Raw genomic sequence first — 13,734 nt, 5'->3', positions numbered from 1 at the left:
CAGGAAGGAACCAGGCGATGTCGTGAAGAGTTGCAGGTGAAGGTGAAGCTTGTCGCTGGAGCCAGGAGGACCAGGAAGCGTCGAGGACGACCAGGACCAGGAGGCGAGCTGTCCCACGAAGGCTCTTGCTGTCGGCGGCGTCGAAGTTGGACTAGGACTCACCAAGCCTTGGCAAGCGGAACCCACGAAGAACAAGGGACTTGCTTCTGGTGCAGACCAGGAAGGTCTGGGGTGCTTCTTCTTTGCAGAGAAGCGGGAGCCAGTCTGGAGGAGCCAAACCAGCGCAGAAGATTTTAGGGAGCGTCGTCACAAAGGCCACTAGCCAGCGGGCAAGCAACCGGACAGACGCGGCAAGCAGGAAAATGCTGAAGGGCCCCACGCAGGACTCGTGGAGTGTGGGGGGCTGGTCTTCGGTGCAGATGGTGCTTGGGGTTGGGGCTTCTCAATCCCCGGTGCACAACTTCGAGGGTACCTCAGAAGCTGCGCTGTAAGTTACTAGCCACTTTTCCCAGGTAGCCGGTCCCACGTCGCTCGTCGCCTCCACGGATCTCAGCTCTGCTGCAGATGTGGATGAGGGTCGGAGAAGTCTGGAAATCAAGGCTCTGGTCGGGCTCTGCAGTCGGTTCCTCGTCGAACGTTTCACAAAGCAAAGGGTAGTCACTTGATGGTGCCTGTTTGCACAGGGTAGCCACTCCTTGGCTACAAGGGAGATTCTTCAGTCTTCTTCTTTCGTCGAATGTCGAAGGTCCAGAGTTTCTGTTCAGTTTTGCAGGTTCAGGATAATCTAAAGTCTTGAGGCCCAACTCCCACTCTTATACTAATCTGGGGGGCTGGGATACCTGCTAGGTCACGCCTTATGGGTGGGACCTGGGAGGGGGTGGTTACACCCACTTCCCTTTGTCCAGTTTCGCGCCAGAGCTGGGGCTGGAGTGCCCCAGCGCCGGTTTGAACTGGACTATGCAAGGAACACCTTGTGTGCCCCAGGCATGTCTCATTCCTTTCAGCCCACCCTGCCCCAATACACTAAAGGCTGTCTGGGGAGGTGCTAGCACCTCCCCAAGCAGGAAACCTATTGTCCAGGCCTCCCTGGCTGGGATCCCTCCCAGCAGCAGGAGGTCAGACTTGTGTCGTGGCAGCAGCATCCATTTTGTGATGCTGAGGCTTTGGTCAGAGGCTAACAGTTGAAGTATGATTTTAACATGTCTTTCCCTCTAGAAGGGGGGAATAATATTCTCATGTCCAGAAATGGCATGGGGGTATTATTCCCGAGTGTTAGACACCTTACACGACATGCTTTGATAAAGCCAAACCATAGTTACCATAACCGTCTAAGATTATAAGGCACTTTAAGAGTATATGGTAGGCTATATCATAGAACAGCTATAAGGACATGGTTCCGAAAGCTGCAGACAGGCTCAGCTCATGCTAGAGCACCATCTCACATGGTACCAAGCACTCTGCCTCCAGGATTGTCAAGGCCTGCCATAGGAGTGACTGATAGGTACACATGTGTCTATATGTAAGTTAGGTATAGGAATACTACACCTAAGCAAGGGGTGATTACACGACCTTGCCCCAGCTGAGTGATCAGCCAGTTGTGTCAAAATGGAAGGCCAGGCCAGGGGTGGCACAATACATGCTGCAGCCCCTGGTAGGCCTAGGGTACACCTATGCCCTGGGTACCTAGGGTACACTGTACAGGGGCCAATAAGGTGATCCTATCCAAATGGGTTATGCACCTAAAGTACATAGTAGTAATTTAGAGAGAGAACAGCAGGGCTGTGGGTCTGATTAGCAGGCCCACAGCCACATCTAAGTCGTAAACCAGTAAAGCAAAAGCAAAAAGTGGGGGTGAACATAGAAAGCAGACCCTACTCTCCTACAGACTAGACACCACGGACTCGCTGGGTCGGGCAATTTCCACCACGGTGGCGCTTCGGCGTCACGCCTGGCTGAGGTCCACGTCGTTTTCAGGGGATGTCCAAAGCGCCCTCATGGACAGGCCCTTCGATGGCACTTGCCTTTTTGGCGAGAAGGCGGACAGTGCGCTGGCCCGGTTCAAGGACTCCCGGGCCACGGCCAAGTCCTTGGGTCTTTCGGCCCCGCGGCCGCAAACTTCCGCCTTTCGCCCCGTTCGTGGCCAAGGAAGGGGCGCCTCCTCACGTCCGCCCAGCCACCGGCCGCAGAACCAACCTGCACGTGGACGTGGTTTCCGACGAGGCGGTTCTGGAGGACAACGTGCCGGTCAGTCCACATCCACCCCGGCAGCATCCGCCTCAAAGCCCTCCTAGTCCGAGCTTTCAGGCCCATTCAACGCCAGTGGGGGGCAGAGTTCGCCATCACCTGCTCCACTGGCGCTCCATCACTTCAGACAGGTGGGTGCTGCAAATCGTCCGAAGGGGCTACTCCCTCCCCTTCGAGACGACCCCTCCAGCCATGCCACCGCAGAACCACCGTATGTCGGGGGATCATTTGCATCTTCTCCGGGAGGAGGTTTCGGCCCTCTTGGCCAAAGAGGCCGTCGAGCGTGTTCCTGGTCCAGAAGTAGGTTGTGGTTGCTATTCCCACTACTTTCTGGTTCCCAAGAAGGGCAAAGGGGGCCTACGCCTGATCTTGGATCTCAGAAGCGTGAACGCCTTCCTCCGGAAGGAACGGTTCAAGATGCTCACTTTGGCTCAGGTTCTTGCTACCCTAGACCCTGGAGACTGGATGGTAGCGTTGGACTTGCAGGACGCTTATTTCCACATCCCTGTCCTGCCGGCCCACCGGCGTTACCTGCGGTTCACGGTGGGTCAGAAGCATTTTCAGTTCACCGTGCTCCCCTTCGGCCTCACCAGTGTCCCTCGGGTGTTCACGAAAGTGATGGCGGTGGTCGCAGCTCATCTGCGCAGATCAGGGGTCCCAGTCTTCCCCTATCTCGACGACTGGCTGTTGAAGGCGGGCTCGCCCCAGCAAGTCGTCTCCCACCTCCAGACTACGGCAGACCTCCTGCATTCGCTGGGGTTCTCCATCAATGTGCCGAAGTCGCACCTGAGTCCCTCCCAAAAACTCCTTTTCATAGGGGCGGTTCTCGATTCAGCGCAGTTCCGGGTCTTTCCGCCGGAACAGTGGGTCCTGGACATTCGAGCCCTGATTCCCATCTTCCGGCCTCTGTCCTGGATTTCGGTCAGGTTGGTGCTGCGGCTTCTGGGGCTGATGGCCTCCTGCATCCTGTTAGTACCTCACGCCAGATGGCGGATGCGGGCTCTGCAGTGGGACCTGAAGTTTCAGTGGGCCCAGCATCGAGGCAACCTGTCCGACCACGTCTTGATCTCGGAGGGCACTGCGAAACAGCTGCAGTGGTGGCTCACGAATCGCGATTGGGTCAGCGGCAGATCCCTCTCCCTTCCCCAACCGGAGCACGTGGTAGTGACGGATGCGTCCCTCCTGGGATGGGGGGGGCCATATGGGAGAGGCGGAGATCAGAGGACTCTGGTCTCCGGTGGAGTCTCGGCTCCATATCAGTCTTTTGGAGCGGAGTGCGATCCTACTTGCACTGAAAGCCTTCCTTCCCTCTGTCCGGGGAAGTGTCGTGCAGGTGTTCAGACAACACCACCGCCATGTGGTATTGCAACAAACAGGGTGGGGTGGGGTCGTGGACCCTTTGTCAGGAGGCCCTGCGCCTCTGGACATGGCTGGAACACCAGGGCATCACCCTAGTGGTTCAACATCTGGCGTGCTCTCAACGCCAGAGCGGACGAACTCAGCCGCCGGTGCATGATGGATCACGAATGGCGTCTGAACTCGGACGTGGCGCATGGTCTCTTTCTGCAGTGGGGAGAGCCTTGGTTAGATCTATTCGCCACCGAAGAGAACGCGCAATGTCAGCAGTTCTGTGCGTTGGAGTTTCCAAGGCGGCACTCGCTCGGAGACGCTTTTCGTCGCGAGTGGAGTTGCGGTCTGTTGTACGCCTTTACCACTTCTGCCCAGAGTGCTGAAGAAGATCAGGCGCGACCGGGCCCAAGTCATCTTGGTGGCTCCGGATTGGGCACGAAGGTACTGGTATCCCGAGCTACTCAGTATGTCCATCGATCCCCCGATACGACTGCCTCTTCAGGAGGATCTTCTGTCGCAGCAGCAGGGGACGGTCCTCCACCCGAACCTGTCCAGCCTCCACCTACATGCGTGGAGATTGAGCGGAGGCAGTTGATGCCATTTGACTTGCCTCCTGAAGTCTGTGATATCATTCTGGCAGCCAGGCGTCCCTCCACAAAGACGGTATACGCCTGCCGGTGGAACAAATTTGTGGCATGGTGCACAGCAAAGGCTGTGGATCCCCTTTCCGCCCCTCTTTCTGAGGTTCTCCTCTTTCTTCTTTCTTTGGCCCAGCAGGGTTCTGCCTTGGACACCTTGAAAGGTTATCTTGCTGCCATCTCTGCCTTCTTACGGCTTCCTGATCAGCCCTCTTATCAAGTCCCCTGTAGTGTCACGCTTTCTTAAAGGCATTACTCACACGTTCCCTCCTGTCCCTTTCGTAATGCCTCAGTGGGACTTGAATCTTGTCTTAACATTTCTGATGTGCGCTACCTTTGAGCCTCTTCACAATTGTCCTCTTCGTCTTCTGACTCTTAAGACTGCTTTCCTGGTAGCCATCACCTCGGCTAGACGGGTGAGTGAGCTCCAGGCTCTATCGTCCAAGCCTCCTTTTCTATCTGTTCATCCGAACAAGGTTGTCCTTCGGCCTCGTCCTTCCTTTCTACCGAAAGTGGTGACCCCCTTTCATCTTGGGCAATCTGTCACCTTGCCCACCTTCTTTCCGCTTCCGCATCCTTCCAAAGAGGAAGAGCGGCTCCACCATCTGGACCCAAAACGTGCGCTCTCCTTTTATTTGGACCGCACGAAACAGTTCCGGGTGGACGACCAGCTTTTCGTTGGCTCCGTGGGTGCTAAGAAGGGGAAAGCTGTGCACAAACGGACCATCTCCCGGTGGGTCGTTTTGTGTATAAAAACCTGTTATTCCTTGGCAAAAAAGGTCCCTCCTGTTGGGCTGCGAGCCCATTCTACTCGGGCCACAGCGGCTACTACTGCTTTGGGACGGGGAGTCCCTTTGCAGGACATCTGTCAGGCGGCGACGGGGCTTCGCTGCACACGTTTGCCAGGCACTATTGCCTAGACAGCCAAGTCCGGAGGGGTGGCTTCTTTGGCTGTTCTGTCCTCCAGTTCGCAGACCCACCACCGGGGTTGGTATTGCTTGGGTATCAATTCTAAGGTGAGGAATCTAACTAACGGGTTTCTTTCAGATGAAAAAGTTACTTACCTTCGGTAACGATGTATCTGTAAGAAACATTAGTTAGATTCCTCATCGACCCACCCATCCTCCCCGTTCTGCGAACTGACATCTAGGGTTAAGGCTATCCTTTTCAGGGCCCTAGATTTTTTGGCACCAGTGTCGGTCTCTTGCATGGCTCTGCGTTCCTGGCGCGGAAAGCTATGTACAAGAACTGACGACAGCGCGCGAGGGCGGCATCTAAGTACTCCGACGTCATTCCAGCGCACGACGCCAACGACGGACGCGGAGCCGCAGACGACGCCTAGCGACGTGCAAGGGGTATTGCTACAAGAATGTTCCGGATCCAGTCTGACGCCTGGGGATATTCTTAGGTGAGGAATCTAACTAATGTTTCTTACAGATACATCGTTACTGAAGGTAAGTAACTTGTTCAACAAGGTGGTTCTTGGGACAAATTCAAAATTCCTTCTTAAAGTAATCTCTGCTTTCCACCTTAATCAATCAGTAGAGTTACCAGTATTTTTCCAAAATCCTGATTCTGTAGCAGAAAGAGCTCTTCACACACTCGACTCGATCTTTACTTTACTACATAGATAGGACCAAAACCTTTAGGAAAACAAAGCAACTGTTTGTAGGTTTCTCTCCATCTCATACAGGCAACCTATTTCCAAAGCCAGAATTGGCTGGTGGATAGTAAAATGTATTCAAATATGCTATCTGAAAGCAAAACGTACGTTAACAATTCCCCCTAGATCGCATTCAACATGCAAACTAGGGGCTTCCATGGCATTCTTAAGGAACATTCCCCTAGAAGACATTTGTAAGGCAGCAACATGGTCTACAACACACACCTTCACCAAACACTATTGTGTAGATGTGCAGACAAAGCAACAAGCTTCTGCAGGCCAAGCTGTTCTTAAGACACTTTTTCAAACCACTGCAACCGATACAGGCGACCACCGCTAGGGGAGACACTGCTGTACAGTCTATGCACAGAGTGTGAATTCTGCATCTCATATGCCTCGAACGGAAAATGCTACTTACCAGTATGCAACTGTTCTTGGCATGTAGAGCTGCAGAGATTCACACACCCACCCACCTCCCCGGAACCTGTATCTGTTCCAGGGTTATCTTACTTCAATAAATTCTCATGGACATCTTTCTGTTTCTTACAAACGCCATCATTTCCCTTCATGGTGAAAAACCATCTGAGGATGGAGTCGATGCCCATGTGCACTTCGTCCAAGGGAGGAGTCACCTATCTCGTTACTACAAAAGACTTCTTCCAAGACAACAACAAGGTGCAGGCATCCGAGCCCAACACCAGATGGCGATCTGTGCACAAAGTATGAATCTCTGCAGCTCTACATGCCAAGAACAGATGCATACTGGTAAGTAGCATTTTCCTTTCTGGCTGGTCATCCGGACAAGGTTGTCCTTTGGACTAGTCCTTCCTTTCTTCCCGAAGTGGTTACCTCTTTCCATATTGGTCAGACAATCACTTTGCCTACCTTCTTACCGCCCCCGCATCCTTCTAAAGAGGAGGAGATGCTCCACCGTCTGGATCCAAAACGTGCGGTTTCATTGTATCTGGATCGCACAAAACAATTCCAGGTGGATGATCAGCTCTTTGTTGGCTATGTGGGCACCAAGAAAAGTCGGTCCGTGCAAGAGCAGACCATCTCTCGATGGGTCAGTATTTGCATCAAGATTTGTTATTCCTTAGCGAAAAAGGAACCTCCAGTAGGGCTGCATGCCCATTCCACCAGGGCGACAGCAGCCACTACTGCTTTGAGACGTGGAGTCCCCCTCAGTGACATCTGTCAGGCAGCCATGTGGGCTTCATTGCACACGTTCACCAAACATTACTGCCTGAAAAGCCAAGTTCGGAGAGACTGCTTCTTTGGCCGTTTAGTTCTACAGGACTTTCTGGTGTGAACTTAGTTTGCAGACCCACCTCCGAGGTTTGTATTGCTGGGGTATCTATTCTTATGTAAGGAATCTATAATTAATAGTCTCTTTCAGATGAACAAGTTACTTGCCTTCGGTAACGATATATCTGTAAGAGACCTTTTATTAGGTATAGATTCCTTACCGCCCCACCCATCCTCCCCTTCCCACCCATCCTCCCCGTTCTGCGAACTGACTTATAGGGTAAGGGACTCCCTGTCAGGGCCCTAGTTTTGTGCACCAGCAGTCAGTGTCTTGCATGGCTCTGAGCTTCTGGCGTGGAATGTCATGTAAAGAACTGACGTCCGCGTGCAAGGGTGTCGTCTAAGTAGATACCGCAAAATCATCCCGATGATCATGACGCCGACGAACGCGGAGTCGACCACCGCCACCTACCGACACGCGGGGTACTGCTATGAAAACAATTCTCTGGATCCAGTCTGACGCCTGGGGGTAATTCTAAGGTAAGGAATCTATAATATTTATAATAAATGTCTTTTACAGATATATCGTTACCGAAGGTAAGTAACTTGTTCTTCAGTCTCATGTTTTCAGAATGGAGCAATGTCAATTTTATTTGTTCCCAACAAAATCATTGCTTGTATGTGATATAGTTATTATTTGCAAACGTGTAGGTCTGAAACTTGTTTGAAGCATATTTTCTATTTTGCGTGATGTGTCTGAATACAATAATAGAAACTCAGTCAGGGTCAAGTGACAGTGTGTGAACAGAATTTTTATGTTTAATGCCATGCCCTTAATTCTTGGGCCACACCTCTTAGAAAGGATTCCTAATTCTTCTTCTTTGGCCACACCCCTTTCATGGACTCGTCCCGCTACATTTTTCATCCCACTTAAAGCACTGATACTGTCCATGATGAACTGTCATTGTAGCTAAGCGCATTTTGTTTACTGCTGATGTCAGCCGGTTGTAGTAGATGTCTGATAATATAGCATATCGCTTCTTTAAGAATGTATTTACTAACATTAGGTACCCCACAAATCAATTAGTAACCGTCATAAAAATTTACATATTTAAATTAATTGTACATTTTACTATTCAAAGCCCGCTGAAGGTAATTTAAGTAATACATTGAGTAAGATTGTTTTTTGAAGTGATGTATGTATTCTGAAAATAGTTTTTTTTTCCACAGAAATATATCGAGAAGAACCTACTTTATGAGGAGAGAAGAAAATTGGACCGGCAGGTTGGTCTGGCTGCTGTCAAGGAAGCAGATCGTCGACGAGCAAATGAGTTAAAACGCAAGCTGCAAGAACAGCCAAAAGAGGGAAGCGAGGAAAAGGACTCTAAAGTACCAAAGAAGGGAGACGAGCATTCAGCAAAGGACAAGATGACCTGTAAAGATGAGTCTGCCAATCAGAATCTTAGTAAAAATGAAACTGCACAAAAGAGTAGCACTCAATCTGCATCTAAAAAGGATAAGGAAGACAAGGTAGATTCTGCTAAATATGAAGCAGTTAACACCTCTGTTTTTGGCAAGGTCAATTGGAAAAAGCCATTGCATGATAAAAGACCTCAGTCTGTGCCAAAAAGTGTTACAGTGGAAGAAGTCACAGACCAGGGAAAGAATGAACAGGAAAAAAACCTGGAGAATGGTAAGGAAGTAGGACGAGAGAACGACAAAGAAAAAGACCAAAAGGAAAGGCTTCGAGAAAAGCTGCGAGAGAGGCTAAGAGATATGGTCAAAGACTTGGATAAAGACATTGACAAGGTCAAGGATAAGGAGAAGAAGGAAAGAGACAGAGAAAGGGAGAGAGAAAGAGAGCGGGAAAGGGAGAAAGAGCGGGAAAGGGAGAAAGAGCGGGAAAGGGAGAAAGAGCGGGAGAAGGAGCGGGAGAGGGAGAAGGAGCGGGAGAGGGAGAGGGAGAAGGAGCGGGAGAGGGAGAAGGAGCGGGAGAGGGAGAAAGAGCGGGAGAGGGAGAAAGAGCGGGAGAGGGAGAAAGAGAGGGAGCGGGAGAAAGAGAGGGAGCGGGAGAGGGAGCGAGAAAGGGACAGAGAGAAAGCAAGGGAAAGAGAACGGGCTAGGGAAAGGGAGAAGGAAAGGGAACGAGAAAGGGAGAAGGAAAGGGAACGAGAAAGGGAAAAGGAAAGGGAACGAGAAAGGGAGAAGGAAAGGGAACGGGAAAAGGAAAGAGACAAAGAAAAAGAGAGTGAATCCCAGCTTGAGAAACAGGGTATTAAAATTAAGCTTGCTGGAAAACCATCCTTAACACAGTCTAATCCGTTTAAATCTAGTACTTCTAATTCTTCACAAGCAAAAGTAAGTACTAACACATTAGCTCCAAGCACCAGGAGATCTGGCAATGCCGTGCTAACCAAACCATCCGCTCTGGAGTCCACCAGGTCCTCTCCTACTGCAAAAGTAGATTCTCAGTCTAATAATGTGACATCAGTCTTGTCCAAGAAGGTCTGTGGTAAAGATGAACATGTAAAGGAGACACAAAAAAATGTGAAAGGTGATACAACTGTATCTAATGAGCAGAAAGGTGTAAAAGCTCCAGAAATTAAAAAAACTCATACCCAGTCTGCAGGGTTACCAACAGTTACACAGCCACAGTGGCCCCCAACACCACCATTGCAACAGTTTGCTTCACCATTATGGCCACCAGTGCCAGTAACATGTGCAATACAAAGCAATTTAAATCCTACTGGGTTGCCGCAACCTTACACTCCACCTCAGTGGCCACCCGTCACAGCACCATTTGTAATGCAGAACAATCAGACAACTCAAGAAACTCCTAAGCAATTTGCTCAGCCTCAGTGGCCATTAGTAGGAACACCATTTGGAAGAAAAAATATAAAGTACAATGTAAGAGCACCTGTAAGAAATGAACATCAGTGGCCACAGATTTCTGTAGTGGCAGGAGCAGCAGCCGGCGGCAAGGCAAAAGGAAAAATGCCATCATTAACTATCCCTCAGATTTCACCTCTCCCCGTAACCCAAACTGGTAATATCCCAACATCTACTACTGTAGTTAAAAACACCTCTGTTTCCCCTAGAAAGCCTGAACCTGCAGGAAGTCAAAAGGCAACTAAATCCTCCCTTGCGTCAACAAGTGCTAAAGATCTATATGACATATTTTACAGCAGTGGTGCGAAGATATCCGCTGTTACAAAGGTAAAAGGTTCCTCCACTGGAAAGGGGAATGTACAGAACTTGAACACTGCTAAAGTTAAGGAGGCTAATGCAAAACCTAGCTCTCAACAAAACAGTGGTGCCGCCGTGCACACTGAGAAAGCAAGTTCACTTTCTACCTCCAAAAGCAGTGATCGTGCAGGTAGTAAAGGTGCATCTCGAGAAACCATTGTGGTTTCTCCTATAACCAAGGGTGCTAAAGTTGCACAGCCTACCTTGTCAGCTACTACTTCCAAGGTTGATAAAGTTATTCCACCTCCCACGAAAGCTGGTGATTTAGTTGACTCCCAAAAGCATGCAGTTTTAGACATATGCATTAAAGAGGAACGCATTGATCCGGAGTTTGGTGAAACTATTTCAGGAAATACTAAAGTGATAGAGCATAAGCACAGCGATCTAAAAAGTGCAAATCTTGGTGCTTCTTCTGCACCATTAGAACCCAAGGCAGGCGTAATAGACGAAAACAAAAAGGAAAAGCCAAAATCTACAGCACAGCTTGTGGCAAGTGTGCCCAAAACTGTTATTTCAAACCCCACAGAGAGTCAATCTGCTGTTACTCCAGAAGAAACGCAAGAAGAAGATCTAGGAGTGTTTGTTACGGAAGAGGATGAAGAAATGGAAGACGAGATAACACCTGAGCCATCTGGATTAAACAGTTATTCTGTCTTCACAGCTTTCCGACAAGAAAATGTTCATATGGAAAGCAGAGAGTCTTCTTCGAATTCAGATCTCAAAAGTGCAAGTACTGATGCAGAAAGGAAGGAATATAATTTGTCTGACCCCGATGAAGTATGTGGAGCAGTAGATTCGGGTGAAGAAGGGCAGGGCCTTTCTAGCCCAGAATCCTCTTCAAGAAATAAAAATCTCACAGATGAGATTGAAGACAGCCCTGTTGAATCCTTTGGAATGTCCGCTATATGCTGTGATGGCGAGCTTGCAGCAGAGATTCCTTGTAATGAGGCAGAGGATGCAGAAATAGCAGCTTCTCCATCTGGGAAGGGTGACGCTATGCTAAACCGGCAAGCAAAGATCAATCCAAAGACTTCTTTAAAAGAGCCGAGAAACTATGAGTTACGAAGGCTAAAGAAATAAATTATGTAAATATTCAAATATGTATGATTTTTGTATGTTTTAAGAGTGGTACTCTGTCATTTAAATGTGTTCTGGTTTATCTTGTTAGTATTATGTATGGCTTATTTTTATGCTTTTATTCTGTGGCATTTTGCAGACTTCTTAAAATGTAAACTACTCTAACATTTCATTACCTAAAAATGATCAAGTGCACGGGAAAAAGTAAATGATATAATTAAGAATTGGATGTAGAATACATAAGGATTTAAGAAAAAGCTGTTCAATTTTTCGTTATTCTTAAACTTTAAATATATTTGTTGCAGAACACGTGTACAGTTTGGTATTTCTTTTTTATTGCCTTGTAAATTTTCATAGGTTTACTTCTCTGTGAAGGGGCACCCAGACATTAGTGGGGGAGTACAAGAAGGCTGAACTTCAAAACGTCTAAAAAATAATTTGAGCTATTTAAGCATAAAGGAGAACAGTGCCTTTTCTTGCACTGAAAATTCAGGAACTGTTAATTAGCTCCAGAGATTAGAAGACATGATTTTCTGTGTCTGATTTGGATTGTACATTGTCACTAATACCTGTTTAAGTATTGAAGGGCATCTGATGCATTTAAAATCCACCATTGCAGTTTTCAGTTTAGATGAACTTGTTTACGTATTTGCTTTAGGCACAATATGTTTGTTAATTACTTAAAATAAATGGTATAAGTGGATCCACATTTGTGCTAAGATTTATTTTTCTTTAAGTTTAGGAACGCCTTATTTTGTCGTTTGGTAGCAAGACCTTTGATCTGTGCATAATGAAACGTCTACTTTATCCTTAATGGGGCCATACAGTGAATAATGTTGCTGTGGATCTCAAAACCTATACTGATGTGATCAAACAATTCTAGCTGGATGTTTTTCCTAGGTGAACATGAAACATTTGTTCCAGTTTTTGATGGAAGCCCATTTCCTTCACTGCATAATGTTCACTGATAGTCATAAACATTAGAATTATTCCTTACTGCTTGTTTGGTACTCAGAAAGAGAAACATTTATCTACCCATGATTCATAGAAAAACAAGGATCCAGCCATTCTGATGCAGGTACACCTCCATTGTGTTCTAGGAAAGGCTACATTTTTGTGAATGTACTAATGTTGTATTATATCAAATGGAGCTTTTACATAAAACTTCTTTGCAGCACAAAAACCAGAGAAATATTTGCAAAAATGAGGAAAATGCAGCACCATCAGTAAAGCTAAAACTATGCAGTGCTGCTTTATGAATTAATCTGTTTCCGTATGTCAACACGCTGTACTCTGGGAGTTGCCACAGAGTCAGTTATGTTTTTCCTGTTTGTGGGTGTAGGATCTCAGAAACACTTGTTTCATGGTAAAAGCTCTCACTAGTACTTTTTCAATTTTGTAAACATCATTCTATTGCATTACCATTGTATTTCTATTTTCAACAGCTTATTTGGTAACCATGGCTTCACTCTTTGAAGTGCCCTTTGTGTAGTAGGACGAAAGGCTGCTGCAGACCATCACCATGTGTGCATGTTATGTGTTCCGGCATCACACAGGTTAAAAAAGTGAGAATTTTGCAAAGAAAGGGCCTCAGTTAAAGAAAGGGTATCTGCATGATAGGAAAACTGATAGACCGCAGATCCAATGATGCGAGGAAGGAATGTGACTAGACTACCAGGGAAGATGCATCTTTTACAGCGACTGTGCATGCAGGGGCAAGAAGAGGAGAAGGGGAAAGTAAACTTGTAATCCTGGTTCTTCATCTTCGGAATCTTCATTGAAATCTTGAGGATTGACTCTTCTTGCTTGTGTGTGAGGATCCCCAAACACTTCAAATCAATACACAGGATGTACTAGCAGAAGTTTTGAGAACTGGCATTATTTTCAAATGCATAACAACCTTTACAAGCCTTTTCGGTCTTTTGCTTTCACACTTAACATTTGGTATACTGCATTGCAGGTCCATTTCCTCCTTAAGCAGAGGAGGCCTAAGTCAGAAGTGTAAAGTGTGAACATGCAGAGGAAATATCCTGATAGGCGTATGAAAGAAGCAGCTGAAAAGAAGGCATAGCTTCGTTCTCACAGCATGCCTTGTACTGGCAGTTGCTTGAGAGCCTCTGTTCTTTTTGAAGAGCTTAGCCAGAGTCTAAATCAAAAGGTAACCTCCTGCTACTGAACAATAGACAATTGGGAGGATGAAGGGTTCTTCATGACGTACAATGAAGATTTCTACGATGGAGAACTACGAATACAAGTAACTTTCCCTTC

At 47.6% G+C, this 13,734-nt stretch overlaps 1 protein-coding gene across 3 annotated transcripts in view; it reads left to right on the top strand.

The window, feature by feature from the left end:
• Positions 1–12,169, top strand: part of LOC146816467 (uncharacterized) — a 589,990-nt gene extending 577,821 nt beyond the window's left edge. For all 3 annotated transcript variants that reach the window (XM_085610299.1, XM_085610297.1, XM_085610298.1), the window contains one exon: positions 8,374–12,169. In XM_085610299.1, the coding sequence (XP_085466425.1) occupies positions 8,374–11,469 (3,096 nt within the window). In that variant the 3' untranslated portion in view covers positions 11,470–12,169. The remainder of the gene's footprint in view (positions 1–8,373) is intronic.
• The last annotated feature ends 1,565 nt before the right edge of the window (positions 12,170–13,734 follow it).

This window comes from Triturus cristatus, chromosome 6 (genome assembly GCF_964204655.1).
Source record: "Triturus cristatus chromosome 6, aTriCri1.1, whole genome shotgun sequence".
NCBI lineage: Eukaryota > Metazoa > Chordata > Amphibia > Caudata > Salamandridae > Triturus > Triturus cristatus.
This window is presented reverse-complemented; position numbering and strand designations above follow the sequence as displayed.